Source organism: Acinonyx jubatus, chromosome C1, assembly GCF_027475565.1.
Source record: "Acinonyx jubatus isolate Ajub_Pintada_27869175 chromosome C1, VMU_Ajub_asm_v1.0, whole genome shotgun sequence".
NCBI lineage: Eukaryota > Metazoa > Chordata > Mammalia > Carnivora > Felidae > Acinonyx > Acinonyx jubatus.
This window is the reverse complement of record NC_069381.1, coordinates 71,541,590-71,560,210: the sequence shown is the minus strand read 5'-3', so window position 1 is coordinate 71,560,210 and position 18,621 is coordinate 71,541,590. Positions and strand designations below refer to the sequence as shown.

The 18,621-nt window shown below is 34.2% G+C and overlaps 1 protein-coding gene across 18 annotated transcripts in view; it reads left to right on the top strand.

Moving 5' to 3' along the window:
* Positions 1–18,621, top strand: part of COL24A1 (collagen type XXIV alpha 1 chain) — a 398,176-nt gene that overhangs the window by 32,685 nt on the left and 346,870 nt on the right. For all 18 annotated transcript variants that reach the window (XR_008295013.1, XM_027058695.2, XM_053214348.1 and 15 more), the window contains one exon: positions 1,719–1,772. Coding sequence is in view for 17 of the 18 variants with exons in the window: in XM_027058695.2 (XP_026914496.1) it covers positions 1,719–1,772 (54 nt within the window). In the remaining variant the exon portion in view is untranslated. The remainder of the gene's footprint in view (positions 1–1,718; positions 1,773–18,621) is intronic.

Sequence of the window (18,621 nt, the reverse complement as noted above, 5' to 3'; positions counted from 1 at the left end):
AGGCTAATTATTACATTTGTGTTCCTAATTTTATCTCCATTCCATTATTTAACTTAAAACTTGCAACTTCACATTTTTTTCTCTCCCTAGATTTTAGCTCATGTGGCAACAACCAAACCATTATCCCTTTTCAAAAAAAAAAAAAACCTCAAACTTTCACTGTTATTAATTTTTCCTAGTTTTTGTCCTAGCTCACTGTTGTTGCCTTATTGAACTTTATAAAATAATAGTTTATGCCGTGGCCCTACATCAATGCTTATGTGTAAAGCCCCATAAATTTTTCCATCTATTTTATTAAAATTTATTTTAATAATAATTTAATCTAATAATTTTTGAAGGTTGCAAATGACATATCATAAAATCTAATCGTTTTCCTTAGTTTTAGTCTTGCTAGATATACCTCCAATATTGCCATTGCTGACACCCCTTTCCTTTCTGAAACACAATGCTCTATTAATTCAGAATTGAAAAGACGGAAAAATAAGTAATTACTAACTATATGTTATATGTTAAGATAGAGGTATGGCTGAAGAGCTGAGACGTGGGTACCAAACCCAAATGAGTGTAGGGGGCCTGGAGACCTGGAAGGTTTTCTAGAGGTGGATCTTAGTTCCTCCACTTGATGGTACCATAAGCTTAAGTTTCTTCACTTGTAAAGGGGAGTAAAAATAGCCACCTTGCAGGATTGTCATAAGGATTAGTAATAAGAAATGTAAAGCATTAACGCAGTTATTTACATATAGTAGGCACTCAATAAATAGAAGCAATTATTAAATTCAAACCAACAAGTATTTATTGAGTGTCTAATATGTTCCAAGTGCTATACTGGTAATACTAAAAACAGTCCGTTTTCAAAAAATTTTTAATCCTAGAACTAAATGGCACATGTCATAAAGTAGTTAAAAGGGCAATAAAATATTTAAATAACAGATTAGAACAGTCTAATAAATGTCCTAAAGCGATATACAGTTAAGTACAAATTAACTTTACATGTAGCAATTTCTATGAAAGCTAGTAAGAAAGAGAAATCACTTTATCATGGTATATCTAGGATTTAAAAAACAGGTGGGGGGGACACCTGGGTGGCCCAGTTGATTAAGTGTCAGACTCTTGGTCTCAGCTCAGGTCTTGATCTCAGGGTTGTGAGCTCAAGCCCCACATAATATTTATTTATATAAAAGAATAAATAAAATAAATAAAACTGAGGTGGGGTCTAGCTGACACTTGAAGAATGATTTGGGCAGCTGTAGGGGGTAAAGTTAAATGAAATGAGTCTTTAAGAGATACATAATGGCATAAGTAAAAACTCAAGTACAGAAAGGGTTAACACATGTTGACCGGAGTATCCATTTGCACTTCCTTGTTTTTAGGCTTCTTACTCTGCATAGCTTCTAGAAATAGCACTATGCAGTATGGCTGGAGATAGGGGTGAAAAATAAAGGAGGTAAACACCTCAAGACAGTGTTTTGAATCAAAAGACAGAAACTGCAGTACTGCTCTAGTGTAGCTCTCCTTTCCAAGACTGAACAATCCAACATCTCAGAAAAAATTAAAAAAGCTTTGTGGAAAAAAAAAAGAGGTAACATTCATTTTAATTAAATTATGCTATGAAATATTTATACTGACTGTTATTTGTACCTAAAACAACTGTTTTATAGTCAGTTATAACTGACTGTTATTTGTTCTAAGATCGATCTGACCTTTTTTACTATTTGCAGGGCATACCAGGGCCACATGGAAATCCTGGGTTACCTGGATTACCAGGTCCAAAGGTGAGTGATGACTAGTGAGTATCATGTTATTTTCCTGACATTATTAAAGAAGGTCTTTAACTCTTTTTAAAATTGAAACATAGTTGACATAAATATTATATTATCTTAAGTGTACAACATGATGAGTTGACACCTGTACACACAGCAAATGATCACCACAGTAAGTCCAGCCGCCATCTGTTACCATAAGTTACCAAAAGTATTTTTTCTTCTTATGATGAAAACTTTCATGATCTATTCTCCTGGAAACCTTCGAATATGCACTACAGTACCATTGACTGTGTCCCCATGCCACACATCACATCCCCATGACCTATTTATTTCACAGCTGGAAGTGTGTACCTCCCAACACCCTTTACTCATTTTGGACATTTGGCAACACCCCCTTCTACCCCGCCACCACCACTCTGTTCTCTGAATCCATAAATTTTGTTTTGTTTCTTCACCTGTTTTGTTTTTTGGATTCCCCGTATAAGTGAGATCATATAATATTTGTATTTCTCTGTCTGACTTATTTCACTTAGCATAATGCCCTCAAGGTCCATCCATGTTAACACAAATGGTAGTATTCCATTTATTTTTATGGCTGAGTAGTATTCCATTGTGTGTGTGTGTGTGTGTGTGTGTGTGTGTGTGTGTGTGTGTGTGTGTTTATACCATATCTTCTTTATCCATTCATCCATTGTTAGACACTTAGGTTCTTTTCATATCTTGGCTATTATAAATAATGTTCCAATGAACATAGGGGTGCATTTATCTTTTTGAATTAGTGTTATTTTTTTTTCTGATGAAATGCCCAGAGGTAGAACTGTTGGATCATATGGTAGTTCTTTTTTTTAGGTGTTTTTTTTATTAAATTTTTTGGAATTTATTTAGAAAGAGAGAGAAGGGGAGGGGCAAAGAAAGAGGAGACAGAGAATCCATCCCAAACAGGCTCTGTGCTGTTAGCACAGAGCCTGATCTGGGGCTTGAACTCACAAACCATGAGATCATGACCTGAGCCGAAACCAAGAGCTGGACTCAACCGACTGAGCCACCCAGGTGCCCTGATCATATGGTAGTTCTATTTTTACTTTTACTTTACATTATTACTATATTCCCTAAGCTGTATTTTTCATCTCCATAAGTTATTTATTTTTAATTTCTTTATGAAACTCCATGCTGTTTTCCATAATGCCTGCACCAGTTTACCTTCCTTCCAACAGTGCATGTGAGTTCCCATCTTCACATCTTCATGAACACTAGTTATTTCTTGTCTTTTTGATAACAGCCATTCCAACAGGTGTGAAGTGATAAGTCATTGTGGTCTTGATTTGTATTTCCCTGATGACTAGTGATGTTAAGCACTTTTTCATGTGCCTGTTGGTCATCTGTATATCTTTATTGGAAAAAAAAGTGCCTATTTAGATCCTATGTCCACTTTTTAATTGACTGTTTTGTTTCAATGTTCAGTTGTATGGTGTTTTTTTCCCACTTTCTACCCCTCTTATTTTTTTTAACTTAAATTTTAGTTAACATGTAGTGCGATATTGTTTTCTGGAGTAGAATTCAGGGATTCATCACTATATACAGCACCCAGTGGATATTACATCACCCATCTAGACCATCTCCCACCCATCTCCCTTCATCAATCCCCAGTTTGTTTTCTATCATTAAGAGCCTCTTGTGGTTTGTTTCCCTCTCTCCTCTTTTCCCCCCTTCCCATATGTTCATCTGTTTTGTTTCTTAAATTCCACATATGACTGAAATCATGGCATTTGTCTTTTTCTGATTGACTTATCTCACTTAAAATGATACATTCTAACTCCATCCATGTTGCAAATGGCAAGATTTCATTCATTTTGATCGCTGAGTAATATTCCATTATGTATGTATACCATATCTTCTTTATTCATCAGTCGATGGACAGTTGGACCCTCTCCATAGTTTGGCTATTGTTGATAATGCTGCTACAAACATTGGGGTGCATGTACCCCTTTGAATCTGTATTTTTGTATCCTTTGGGTAGGTATCTAATAGTCACAGGGTAGTTCTAATTTTAGTTTTTTAAGGAACCTCTTCTCCAGAGTGGCTGTACCAGTTTGCATTCCCACCAACAGGGCAAGAGGGTTTCCCTTTCTCTACATCCTTGTGAGTTTTTAAAATATATTTTGGATATTAACCTCTTATAGGATATATAAATTGGAAATGTTTTCTCCAATTCAGTAAGTTGTCTTTTAATTTTTATGATGATTTACTTTGCTGAAGGTTTTCAATTTGATGTATTTCCACTTGTTTATTTTTGCTTTTGTTGCCTTCACTTTTGGAGTCAGATCTAAAAAAAATTGCCAAGAATAATGTCAAGGAACTTATTGCCTATATTTTCTACTAGTTTTATGGTTTCAGGTCTTAAATTAAAATCTTTAATTCATTTTGAGTTTATTTTTGTGTATAGTATTAGAGAGTGGTCTAATGTCATTCTTTTGCATATGGCTGTCCACTTTTCCCAAGGCCATTTATTAAAGAGGCTATCTTTTACCCATTGTGTACTTTTGCCTCTTTTGTTATAAGTTAATTAACCATATGTGCATGGGTTTATTTCTTGGCTATTTATTCCATTCCATTGATCTATGTGACTTTTTTTATGTCAATACCATATTGTTTTCATTATCATACTTTTTTAATATAGTTTGAAATCAGGGAGCATGATACCTTCAGCTTGGTTGCTCTTATCAAGATTGTTTTGGCTATTCATGGTCTTTTGAGGTCCCATACAAATTTTAGGATTATTTGTTCTATTTATGTGAATGTGTCATTGGAATTTTGATAGGGATTGCATTGAGTCTATAGATTGCTTTGGGTATGGACATTTTATTTATTTATTTATTTATTTATTTATTTATTTATTTATTTATTTATTTATTTATGTGTGCTTATTTATTTTGAAAGAGAAAGAGAGAAGGAGGGAAAGCAGGCAAGAAGTAGAGAGAGTAAGAGAAAGAGAATCCCAAGCAAGCTCCCCACTGTCAGCACAGAGTCCAACACAGGGCTTGATATCACAAACTGAGATCATAACCTGAGCCAACATCAAGAGTCAGGTGCATAACTGACTGAGCCACCCAGGTGCCCCTATGGGCATTTTAATATTAATGTTAATAATATGAATTCTTTCACTCCATTTGTACAGAATATATTACATTATTTGTTCTTCAATTTCTTTTGTTAATATCTTACAGTTTTCAGCATACAGTTCTCTCACCTCCTTGGTTAAATTTATTCCTAGATATTTTATTCCTTTTGATGTAATTATACATGGGATTGCTTTTTAAATTTCTCTAATAGTTCTTTGTTAGTGTATAGAAATACAACAGATTTTTGTATATTGATTTTTACCCTGCATCTTTACTAAATTTATTAGTTCTGACAGTTTTCCAGTTGGGTCTTTCCGGTTTTCTATATATAATATATTATCTTCAAATAGTGATAGTTTTACTTCTTACCTTTCTTCTTTTTTTTCATGTTTGTTTGTTTGTTTGTTTGTTTGTTTATTTATTTATTTATTTAGAGAGAGAGAGAGATAGAGCATGAGTAGGGAAGGGGCAGCCAGAGAGGGAGAGAGAGAATCCTACGCAGGCTCTACACTGTCAGTGCAGAGCCCAATGCAGGGCTCAAATCCACAAACTGTGAGATCATGACCTGAGCTAAAATCAAGAGTTGGACACTCAACCCACTGAGCCAACCTGGCTCCCCATTCCCTTTCTGTTTGGATGCATTTTATTTCTATTTCTTGCTTAATTGCCATGGCTAGAACTTCTAATACTATGTTGAGCTAAACGTAGTAGTAGTGGGCATCCTTGTCTTGTTCCTGATCTTAGAGGAAAGACTTTCAGCCTTTCACCCTTTAATATGATGTTAGCTTAGGTTTGTTATATATGGCTTTATTATGTTGAGGTACATTACCTCTATACCCACTTTGTTGAAAGTTATTATCATAAATGGATGTTGAAATTTGTCAAATGTTTTTCCTGTATCTACTGAGATGATCTTTGATTTTTAGCCTTCATTTTGTTAATGTGGTATATCACATTGATTGATTGGCAGATGTTGAATCATCCTTGCATCCATGGAATAAATCCCACTTGATGATCCCTTTAATTTATTGTTGAATTTAGTTTGCTAGTATTTTGTTGAGGATTTTGCATCTATGTTCATCAGGGATATTTTTCTGTAGTTTTCTTTTTTTGTAGTATCCTTGTAAAATGCGTTAGGAAGCATTGTCTCCTCTTCGTTTTGGAAGAATTTGATAAGCATTGGTATTAACTCTTCTTTACATATTTGGTAATATTCACCAATGAATCTGTCTTGTCTTAGACTCTTGTTTGTTGGGAGGGTTTTGATTACTGCTTTAATCTTACTGGTAATCAACATATTCAAAAGTTTATTTCTTCATTATTCAGCCTTGGAAGATTGTATTTTTCTAGGAATTTATCCGTTTCTCTTTGGTTGGCCAATTTGCTTGTATATAATTGTTCATAGTAGTCTCTTATGATCCTTTGTATTTCTGTGATATCAGTTGTAAATCTCCTTTTTAAAAAATTTTATTTGAGCCCTCTTTTTTCCCGAGTTCGTCTAGCTAAAGGTTTGTCAATTTTATTTATGTTTTCAAAGAGCCAGCTCTTAGTTCATTGATCTTTTTTTTTTCTAGTTCCTTGAAATGTAAAGTTAGATAGTTTGAGATTTTTCTTGTTTCTTGAAGTAGGCCTGTATCACTATGCACTTTCCTCTTAGAACTGATTTTGCTGCATCCCATAGATTTTGGTAAGTTGTATTTGTATTTTAATGGCATTTTTAAATTTCTCCTTTGGTTTCTTCATTGACACATTGGTTATTCAGTAGCATGTTGTTTAATCTTCATATATTTGTGACTTTTCCATTTTCTTCTTCTAATTGATTTTTAGTTTCATATCTTTGTGGTCAGAAAAGATGTTTCATATGATTTCAGTCTGAAACTTATTGAGACTTGATTAGTGACCTAATGTATGATTTATCCTCGAGAATGTTCCATGTGCACTGAGAAGGATATATATTCTGCTGCTTTCGGATAGAATGTTTTGTATATATCTATTTAGTCCATCTGATCTAATGTGCCATTAAAGGCCAGTGATTCCATATTGGTTTTTTATCTGGATAATTTATCCATTGATGTAAATGGGGTATTAAAGTCTATTGTATTAATGTGAACTTCTTCCTTTAAATCTATTAGAATTTGTTTTATATCTTTGGGTGCTCCTATGTTGGATGCATAAAAATTTACAAATGTTATATCCTCCTATTGGATTGACCCCTTTATCATTATGTAATATCTTTGTCTTTTACTATAGTCTTTGTTTTAGTCCATTTTGTCTGATGTAAGCATAGCTTCTCCAGCTTTCTTTTGGTTTCCATCTGCATGGAAATTTTTTTTTCCATCCCTTCACCTTCATCTTTGTGTGTTTTTATATCTGAAGTGAGTCTCTTATAGGCAGCAAGCATATAGATGGTTCTTGTTTATATATCCATTCAGCTACTTTATGTCTTTTAATTGGAGTATTTAATCCACTTACATTTAAAGTAATTATTGATAGGTATGTACTTGTTGCCTATTGTTTTTTGACTGTTTTGTAGTTTCTCTCTGTTTCTTCTTCTCTTGCTCTATTCTGTGTTTTTATGACTTTATTTAGTATTGTGCCTATATTTCTTTCTTATTGTTTTTGTATGTCTAGTATAGGATTTTGCTTTTTGGTTAACATGAGGCTCAAATATAACATATATATATTTGTTATGTATATGTATGTTGTATATATAACATATATACATATATATATATTTGCTACATATGTTGTATACAACATATGTATATGTATATGTTGTATACAACATACATATACATATATATAGCATACATACATACATATATGTATATATATATATATATATATGTATGTATATATAATGGCTTATTTTAAGTTGATTAGCAACTTAAATTTGGTCAAATTCTGAAAGTCTACATTTTTACTCCCTCCCACATTTTATTTATTTTTTTGAAGTCACATTTTACATTTCTTTATACTGTGTGTCCCTTAACTAAGTATTATGATTGTTTTTACTACTTTTGTCTTTTAACCTTCATAGCAGTTTTATAATAATCCTCTACCTTGCTGTAAACTTACTTACCTTTACCAATGAGATTTTTACTTTCATATGTTTTTGTGCTATTAATTAATGCTCTTTCTTTTCAACTTAAAGAAGTACTTTTAACATTTCTTGTGAGGCCACTTTGGTAGTGATGAACTCCTTTAGCTTTTGCTTGTCTGGAAAACTCTTTATCTCTCCTTCAGTTCTGAATGATAATCTTACCAGTAGAGTATTCTTGGTTGGTTTTTTGCCTTTCAGCAGTTTGGATATATTGTGCCTCTTCCTTTTGGCCTGCAAAGCTTCTGCTGATAGTCTTAGGGGAGTTTCCTTGTAGATAACAAGCTGTATAAAGTCATCTTGTTCCTTGCACAAGAAATAATCTGTACATTCAAAAGGAAGTTACCTGAATTATGGCAAGAACAAGTTAAGGCAATCGCAAGTTCAGAAAGGTTTAACTGAAATAGGAAATTCAACACACAATGGAATCTCTATACAAGCATATTTGGATTGATGTGCTTCATAAAAAATCGTTAGAACCTAGAGCTTCCTTATATAAGTTACATGTTTTGAAGCACACAAAGCATCTGGTAGAATACTTGTACGGGGCTGACATTTAAGAAATATTATTTTCTTTTCTTGAAGGAGCTACTTATAAGGCAACTAAGCAAATTAGAAATGTGACTTACTGAAAATACCAGACTTCTTATTTGGTAAATTAAACAAAAAGAGGGGCACCTGGGTGGCTCAGTCTGTTAAGTATCTGACTCTTGATTTCAGTACAGGTCATGATTTCAAGGTCACTTAGCATGGAGCCTGCTTAAGATTTTCTCTCCCTCTTTCTCTCTCCACCCCTCTCCAACTCATGTAGTCACATTCTCTCTCTCTCTCTCTCTCTCTCTCTCAAGTAAAATAAAAAAGAATAAGAAAATACCTTAAGACAGTATGTAAATATATTCTATTTATAAGGCTAGGTTAACATTTATAAGAATAAAGCTGGGGTGCCCAGGTGGCTCAGTCAGTTGAGCCTCGACTTCAGTTCAGGTCATGGTCTTGCAGTTCGTGAGTTTGAGCCCCGTGTCGGGCTCTGTGCTGACAGCTCAGAGCCTGGAGCCTGCTTCAGATTCTGTGTCTCCCTCTCTCTCTGCCCCATCCCCGTCTTGTACTCTGTCTCTCTCTCAAAAATAAATAAACATTAAAAAAATTATAAGAATAAAGCATATTTTGCTAAAATATTCTAGATTTAAGCAAAAGTGAATCCAATTTATTTTCTGTTATGCTTTTACAATAAAATTAGTATTTATCATAAAGGACAAGAAATGTAAACTGATCTTGGTAGTTCTTATCTCTCTTCAGATGATATGAGTTCTCACGCATGTGCTGGTCCCTTCGTGATAGGCTCTTAGTTGTTTGAGAGCAGGGGCCAGAACTTACACATCTTTGCATTTGTGTCTATCCCAGTGCCCAGCATGTGTTGGGCACTCAATAAATGTTAAACTGAATCAAAAATCTGAGTTAACATTAGTACCAAGGCACTGGTATCATAAGGGAAAGAGCTTCTCATATCTGACAATTATTATGTGTGTGTCATGTCATTCAGTTTCATTTCAATTAATAGTACCATTCAGAGTAGGTTTTATTACCTTTTCCTTTGCCCAGAAGAAAACACACTTAGAGAGCTAAGTACTTAACCAAAGTAACACAATTTATAACTGGCAGAGTTGCATTCAGAACTGATTCTGTCTTACTCTCTTCCTAATACCAGGTTGTCCTTCAAAACAGGAGTTATAAAACACTACCTGAAGGAAGAAGGGTAGAGTGGGGTAACCTAATGGAATTTAAAGACTTTATGAATTCATTTAACAATAGTAATGAAACATGTCTATTCCAATGGTTCAGCTTATTCTGTGGATACTGATAATAACATATAAAGATAAATTGCACAAAGAGTGACACTGAGCTCTGGTCCCTGAGACCTGTGTTCTTAAATTGTTAATAGCATAAGTGCCATACAAAATTTTAGTGGTTATGTAGCAACTTTTTTTCAGCATTAGTGAGACTAGTATTATTTAAAGTAAAGACAATTGAGCTCATTAACTAAAATCATTCGCTGAAATCAGGGGACTAACATCAGAAATGATGTCATTCTAAAAAAAATATAAGAAAGTAAAGACCATTTCCTACTTACTGGAGAGAATGGCTTTTTTTTTTCTTGTCAGCAAATGCCATCTGAGTTCACAGTTTACCATATTTATCTATTTAATGAACTTTATTTGCAGGGCGATGAATAGTTTTATTACTATTAATTAAACACATGATAAATTATACAATAGATCTTTAACATAAGTAATGAATACAGAGTCTATATGTTCAGCCTACCATATACTTATAATTCTAGTCCAGGCAGTCTTTCTGTGGTCAAGATATTTCCTTTCCCAGAAACACTTCTTAAAGGAAACTTAAAATCTTCCCATAAACGTTCGCAGTTTATCTTACTTTAATCAAGGTCAATAGTTCCTTCAAATTTAATCCAGTTATTGAGAAAGACAAATACCATATGATTTTACTCATATGTGGAATCTAAAAACAAAACAAAACAAAACAAAAAAATGAATAAACAAAGAAAAAGAATCAGACAAATAAATACAGAGAAAAACTAATGGTTGCCAAAGGGAAGGTGAGAGAGATGGGTAAAATGGGTGAAGGGGATTGGGAGATACAGAATTCCAGTTATGGAATGAGTAAGTCACAGGAATAAAAGACCCAGCATAGGGAATATAGTCAATGATATCATAATATTGTATAGCGATAGGTGGTAGTTACACTTGTGGTAAACATAGCATGATGTATAAAGATGTTGAATCACTGTGCTGTACATCCAAAGCTAATGTAACATTATGTGTCAACTAAACTCAGTTAAAAATGTTTTAAAATTAAATTAAATTAAAAAAAAATCTTTGCCAGTAAAAAGAACTCCAAAAAACTCAAGTTTAATCGAGTAAATGAAACATCTAACCTTAATAAGCTACAACAGTGTCCTATTAGTAGTATTAAATTAAATGTTATTAATAGTACTTAATATTGAATCACAAAGAATAATCCTAGTGTTATCTCTATTCCTGGTTTCGACCCTCTGTCCCCATGTCTTTTAAACAAGAAGTCCTATTTTATTTATACGTGAATAAATAAATGTATTGAATATAGATGCGGACCCATTCTGAGAATTTTTGTTAAACCAAATTGCTATGAAAAATTTTCAGTCCTGCATTTTGAAAATATGAAGCATGTTAAGATGCTAAAGACTGAGGTGCTTCTGTTATTCTGGTCAACATAGGGACCTTCTTAAAAGGACCAGACAAAATAGTACAGTCCTTTCTTTTGATTCCGTGCTTGTTATTTCAGTTAAAACATGACTTAAATATATTAAAAATGCCTCCTTCTGGGTATCAAAGACTATTAGGGTCATGTCAAAAGGATTCTGGAGCCAATTTGTAAGACTTCTACCAGCCAAAGAATGATGTGATTTGAACATCATTAAGGATAATAACTGCAGTGGTTTGAATCACATCAAGTATCTCTAAATCCTTGAGTGATAATGATGCTAAATGCAAGCAGACACACAAACCCTCACCGGTCACCTTTAGATGATGCTAAGGAATGACATCTCTGAAATTGTCACATCCTCTCATACAAACTGGATATTCAACTCTGAGTTAGTGTCAGACTCCACAGGTTTAAGGGCTCAGTCCCACAGGACTATCTATACTTGAGATGCCAGCCACAGAGGGCTTGTCCAGTCTATTCATGCTACTGTTTGGCTAACTACCAATTCAGTGTCTCCCACAATCCTGCACTCCCCCAGGTTTGATACTGGGTTAGAACAGTTCACAATTTCAGGAAAACAGGTTTCCCAGTTTGTTATAAAGAATTCAACTCAGGAATAGCTAAATGGAAGAGATGCATATAGGGCAAGGTATGGAAGGTGGGGGACTCGGAACTTCCATGCCCTGTCTGGGTGTGCCACCTTCCTGGCATATCACTGTGTTCACCAACTGGGAATCTCTTGGAATCTCTTTGTTCAAAAGTTTATGTAACTCAGACTCTGGCACCCCCTCCTCTCTCTTAAATTCCCACCCTCTAGCCACTTTTTTGCCTTTCTGGTGACTAGTCCCCATCCTGAAGCTATCTCTGGGCACCACCCTGAGTCACCTCATTAGCATAAACTCAGATGTGGTTAAAGAGGATTGTTATGAATAACAAAAGACACTTGTATGACTCAGGAAATTCCAAGGTTTTTAGGAACTGTGTGCCAGAAGCCAGGAACAAAGACCAAATATATATTTTTATTATACCACAATATCATTATTTTGAAAAAAGACAAATAAAAGAAAAATAAGGGAAAGAATAAAAGTTTTCTTTAAAAAGCATCTTGCTTTTTTATCTTTTTTTTTTAATAGAATTTAACATCAGGATAACTAAATAGTTGATGAAAGAAGGTAGTTTCTCTTCATAGAAAAAGCTAGGCAATGAGGAAAGCATGTTAGAATTTTAAATTACCATTTTTGTAATCCTGGTGAGGAAAGGCTTGAAAAACAACAAAAATAACCCAGGAAGTCCAAAGACCTTGAGGCAGGAGGCTGTTTTGCAGTCTTTGAGGATAAGCTGAATAAGATAAATCCTGGAAGATAGATCAGAGAGAAAGCCAGAGCTAGATTATGTAGGACTTTGTAGGTAAGGATTTTGGTTGGATTTTATTCTGTGTTGGATATTTATTGGAAAGTTCTAGCTAGGTAAGTCATATCATCCAATTTATTTGTAGAAGGATAGTTCTGGCTGTCATGTGGAGAATAGATTGCAGGAGGGAAAAGGTGGAAATAGGGACACCAGTTTGAAGACCGCTTCACTGGTCTACCCAAGTCCATGTCATTGGTGATGATGGCAGGGAGTAGAGTGTAACAGTGGAGACGGTGTGAGGTGGTCAAAATGTAGGTATATTTTGCAGTACAGTCAACATGATTTGCCAATGGATTACATATGCGGCGTGAGAGAGAAGAGTCAAAGATAATCTTTGTCTTAACCAGTTGAACGCTGGTATCGTGGGAGCTACCACCTATTGGAATGAGAAGGAACGTGATGTCAGATTTTTGTTTGGTTGGTTTCTTTTGTTTTTGTCTGGGAAGAAATCAAGAATTCATTTCCATTAATATTTTCAAAGAAGTAACTTTTGGTCCCCCCCCCATGGACTATTTAATATTTCTTTTTAGCTCTATTCTAATAGAAGCGTTTAGAGTTATAGATTTTTCTCTAAGGACTGATATAACTGCATCTCACAAAATTTGATATGTTGCATATTCATTATCATTCAAATTGAAATGTGTGCTTTCTTCTTTGACTCATGGGTCATTTAGAAGTATTTTGTTTTGGGGGTGCCTGGGTGGCTCAGTCAGTTACACATCCAACTCTTGATTTCGGCTCAGGTCATGATCTCGGTTCGTGAGATCAAGTCCCGCGTTGGGCTCTGCACTGAGAGATGGAGCCTGCTTGGGATTCTCTCTGTCCCTCTTTCTCTGCCCCTCCTCCTCTCTTTCTCTCTCTCTCAAAAATTAAAAAAATGTAAACATTAAAAAAAAGAAGTATGTTGTTTTGTTTAATGTCTAGTTATTGCTGTTGGTTTCTAGTTTAGTTGCATTGTGGTCAGAGAGCTCACAATGGAAGAGTTCAATATTTTAAAATGTATTTAGTTATTTTAAGGCCCAACAAGTGATCTATCTTGATGAATATTTTACATGTACTTTAAAAGATTTGTGTATTTTGTTTGTTTGTCTGTTTATCAAGCTTCTACTTTTAATTCCAGTATGGTTAACAGTGTTATGTTAGTTTTAGGTGTACCATATACTGATTCAACTCCCTGCTCATCATGAAAAGTGTACTCTTCAATCCCCATCACCTATTTCACCCATTCCCCCACTCACCTCCCACTGGTAACCATCAGTTTGTTCTCTATAATTAATATTCTGATTATTGCTTTGTTTCTCTCTTTTTTTTTGTTGCTCATTTGTTTTCATACTTAAATTCCACATATGAGTGAGATCATATGGTATTTGTCTTTCTCTGACTGACTTATTTTGCTTAGCATTATACCGTAGCTTTATCCATGTTTTTGCAAATGGCAAGATTTCATTCTTTTCATAACTGAATAATATTCCATTACACATATTACATATGTGCAAACACATACACACACCTCATCTTCTTTATCCATTCATCTATTGATGGACACTTGGGCTGCTGGCTGTTGTAAATAATGTAATAAACATTGGGATGCATGTATCCCTTTGAATTAGTATTTCTGTATTTTGGGTCTAAATACCTTGTAGTGTGATTACTAGATTGTAGAGTAGTTCTATTTTTAACATTCTGAGGAGGCACCATATTGTTTTCCAGAGTAGCTGCACCAGTTTGCATTCCCAGCAACAGTGCAAGAGGGTTCCTTTCTCTCCACATCCTTGCCAATGCTTGTTTCTTGTGTTTTTAATTTTAGCCATTCTGACAGATGTGAGGTAATATTAGTAGTTTTGGTTTGCATTTCCCTGATTATGAGTGATGTTGTGCATCTTTTCGTGTATCTGTTGGCCATTTGTATGTCCCTTTGGTGACATGTCTGTTCATGTCTTCTGCCCATTTTCTAATTGGATTATTTGGTTTTGGGGTGTTGAGTTTTATAAGTTCTTTATATATTTTGGATACTAACCCTTTATCAGATCCGTCATTTGCAAATATCTTCTCCCATTCAGAAAGTTATTGTTTGGTTTTGTTGGTTGTTTCCTTCTTTGTGCAGAAGCTCTTTCTTTTGATGTAGTCTCAATAATGTATTTTTACTTTTGTTTCCCTTGCCTCAGGAAGCATATCTTGAAAAATATTGCTATGGCCAATGTCAGAGAAATTACCGTCTGTGCTATTTTTTAGGACTTTTATGGTTTCAGGCCTCACATTTAGGTCTTCAATCCATTTTGAATTTATTCTTGTGTATAGTGTAAGAAGATGGTCCATTTTCTTTCTTTTTCATGGTCCTTTCCTGTTTTCCCAACACCATTTGATGAAGAGACTACTATCTTTTTCCTATTGGATATTCTTTCCTGATCTGTTGAAGATTACTTGACCATATAATTGTGCTTTCATTTCTGGATTTTCTATTCTGTTCCATTGATCCATGTGTCTATTTTTGTGCCAGTACCATACTGTTTTGATTACTATTCCTTTGTAATATAACTTGAAGTCTGGAATTGTGATGCCTCCAGTTTTGTTTTGTTTTGTTTTGTTTTTTACAAGATTGCTTTGGCTATTTGGGGTCTTTTGTGGTTCCATACAAATTTTAGGATTGTTTGTTTTAGTTCTGTGAAAAACGCAGTTGGTATTTTGATAGGGATTACATTAAATCTGTAGATTGCTTTGGATAGTATAGACATTTTAACAATATTTGTTCTGTCAATCCGTGAGCATGGGATGTCTTTCCATTTGTTTCTGTTGTCTTCAATTTCTTTCATGAATGTTTTAAAATATAAGTCTTTCATGTCTTTGGTTAACTTTATTCTTAGGCATCTTATTATTTTTGTTGCGATCATAAATGGGATTTATCTCTTTATTTATCTCTCTGCTGCTTCATTATTAGTGTATAGAAACACAACCGATTTCTGTATGTTAATTTTGTATTCTGCAACTTTACTAAATTACCAGTTCTGGTAGTTTTTTGGAGGGGTCTTTAGAGTTGTCTATGCATACTGTCATGTCATCTGTAAATAGTGCAGGTTTTATTTCTTCGTTATCAATTGATACCTTTTCATTCTTTTTGTTGTCTGATTGCTGTGGCTAAGACTTCCAATACTATGTTGACTAAAAGTGGTGAGGGTGGACATCCTTGTCTTATTCTTGATCATAGAGAAAAGGTCTCAGTTTTTCCCCATTGAGTATGATGTTCACTGTGGGATTTTCATATAAGGCTGTTATTATGTTATGTTCCCTCTAAACCTAGTTTGTTGAGACTTTTTATCATGAGTGGATGTCGTACTTTGTAATGTTTTTTCTGCATCTATTGAAATGATCAGATTCTTCTTTTCCTTTCTCTTGTTGATATGATGTATCATGTTGATTGATTTGCAGATATTGAACTACCCTTGTATCCCAGGAATAAATCCTACTTGATCGTGGTATTTTTTAAAAACATACTGTTGGATTTAGTTTGGTAATATTTCGTTGAGGATTTTTGCATCTATGTGCATCAAAGATGTTGGCATGTAGTTCTTCCCTCCGTCCCACCTCTCTCTCTCTCTGTTTTTTTTTTTTTTGTTTTTTGTTTTTTGGTTTTTTTTTTGTGATGCCTTTATCTGGTTTTGGTATCAAAGTCATGCTGGCCTCATAGAATGAATTTGGAAGTTTTCCTTACCCCGCCCCCCCCCCCTTTTTTTTGAAATAGTTTGAGAAGAATAAGTATTAACCCTTTAAATGTTTGGTAGAATATGCCTGTGTAGCCACCTGGTTCTGGACTGTAATTGGTGGGAGTTTTTTTATTACTTATTCAATTTCATTGCTGGTAATCAGTCTGTTCAAATTTTCTATTTCTTCCCACCTTGGGGAACTTTTGGTAAGTTATATATTTCTAGTAATCTATCCATTTCTTTTAGACTGTCCAATTTGTTGGCCTATAATTTTTCTTAACATTGTAACATCCTCTTACAATTCTTTGTATTTCTGTTATTTCTGTGGTGTCTCTGTTATCTCTGCTCTTTCATTCATTTGTGTCCTCTCTCTCTCTCCTTTTTTTTTTTTTTTTTTTGAGTCTGGCAAGAGGTTTGTCAACTTTATTGATCTTATAAAGAATCAGCTCCTGGTTTCATTGATGTGTTCTATTGGTTTTTTTAGTTCCTATATCATTTATATCTGCTCTAATCTTTGTTTCCTTCCTTCTGCTCATTTTGCATTTTGTTTGTTGTTCTCTTTCTAGTTCTATGAGATGTAAATTTAGGTTGTTTATTTGAGATTTTTCTTGTTTCTTGAGGTAGGTCTGTATTGCTATAAACTTCTGTCTTAAAACTTCTTTTGCTACATCCTCAATATTTTTGGACCTGTATGTTTTCAATTCCATTTGTTTCCTTCTAAGTTTTTATTTCTTCTTTGATTTCTTGGTTGACCTATTCATTTTTCAGTAGCATGTTATTTAGTTTCCATATATTTTGCTTTTTCCATATTTTTTCTTATGGTTGATTTATAGTTTCATAACATTGTGGTCAGAAAAGATGTATAGGTATGTATTTCTCTTTTTTTAATTTGTTGAGACTTGTTTTGTGATCTAATATGTGATCTATTCTGGAGAATGTTCCATGTGCACTTGAAAAGAATGTGTATGCTGATATTTTAGGGTGGAATGCTTTGAATATATCTGTTAAATCCATCTGATCCAGTGTGTTATTCAAAGTCACTCTTTCCTTATTGATTTTCTTTGGATGATTTGTCAGTTGATATAGGTGATATATATTAGAATCCCCTACTGTTATTGTATTACTATTGATTAGTTCCTTTATGTTTATTATTAACTGTTTTATGTATTGGATGCTTCCATGTTGGGTGCATACATATTTACAGTTGTTATATCTCCCTGTTGTATTGTTCCCTTTATGTTTATATAGGTCCTTCTTTGTCTCTTGTTACAGTCTTTGTTTTAAAATCTATTTTGTCTTACATACGTATTGCTAATTCAGATTTCTTATGACATGTATTTACATGATAAATGTTTCTCCATCCTCTCACTTTCAATCTGCTGGTGTCTAGGTCTGAAAGGAGTCTCCTGTAGGTAGTATATAGATGGGTCTTTTTTTTTAATCCACTCTGTCACTCTGTGTCTTTTGATTGGAGCATTTAGTCCATTCCTATTTAAAGTAGTTATTGATAAGGACACCTGGGTGGTTCAGTTGGTTAAGCGACCCACTTCAGCTCAGGTCATGACCTCACAGCTTGTGAGTTTGAGTCCCGCATCGGGGGCTCTGTGCTGACAGCTCAGAGCCTACAGCCTGCTTCAGATTCTGTGTGTCCTGCTCTCTTTGTCCCTCCCCCACTAGTACTGTCTCTCTCTCCTCTCTCTCTCTCTTTCTCTCTCTCTCTCTCTCTCATAACATTAAACATTAAACATTAAAAAATTAAAATAAAATAAAGCAGTTATTGTTAGATTCATATTTATTGCCATTTTGTTACTTTTTTGGGGTTGTTTTGTAGTTTTTGCTCTGATTCTTTTATCTGGCTCTCTTTCATGGTTTGCTCCTTTTCTTTAGTGATGTACTTGCTTCCTTTCTATTTATTCTTTGCATATCTACTACTGGTTTTTGATTTGGGGTTACCATTAGGTTTGTATATAACATTTTATGCATATAACAGTCTCTATTAAGTTGATGGTTCAGTTTGAACCCATTCTTTACTCCTCTCCCCTTTTACATCCTTTAATTTTTGAATTCCTTTACTGATTTTTACAGATGTGCTTATTTTCATACTCTCATTTATGGTCTTTCCTTTCCATCCAAAGAGTCCCCTTTAACATTTTTTAGGGTTGATTTAGTGGTCATGAACTCATCAGTTTTTCTTTGTCTAAGAAACTCTTTATCCCTCCTTCTAGTCTGAATGACAGCCTTGCTGTATAGAATTTTCTTAGCTGCAG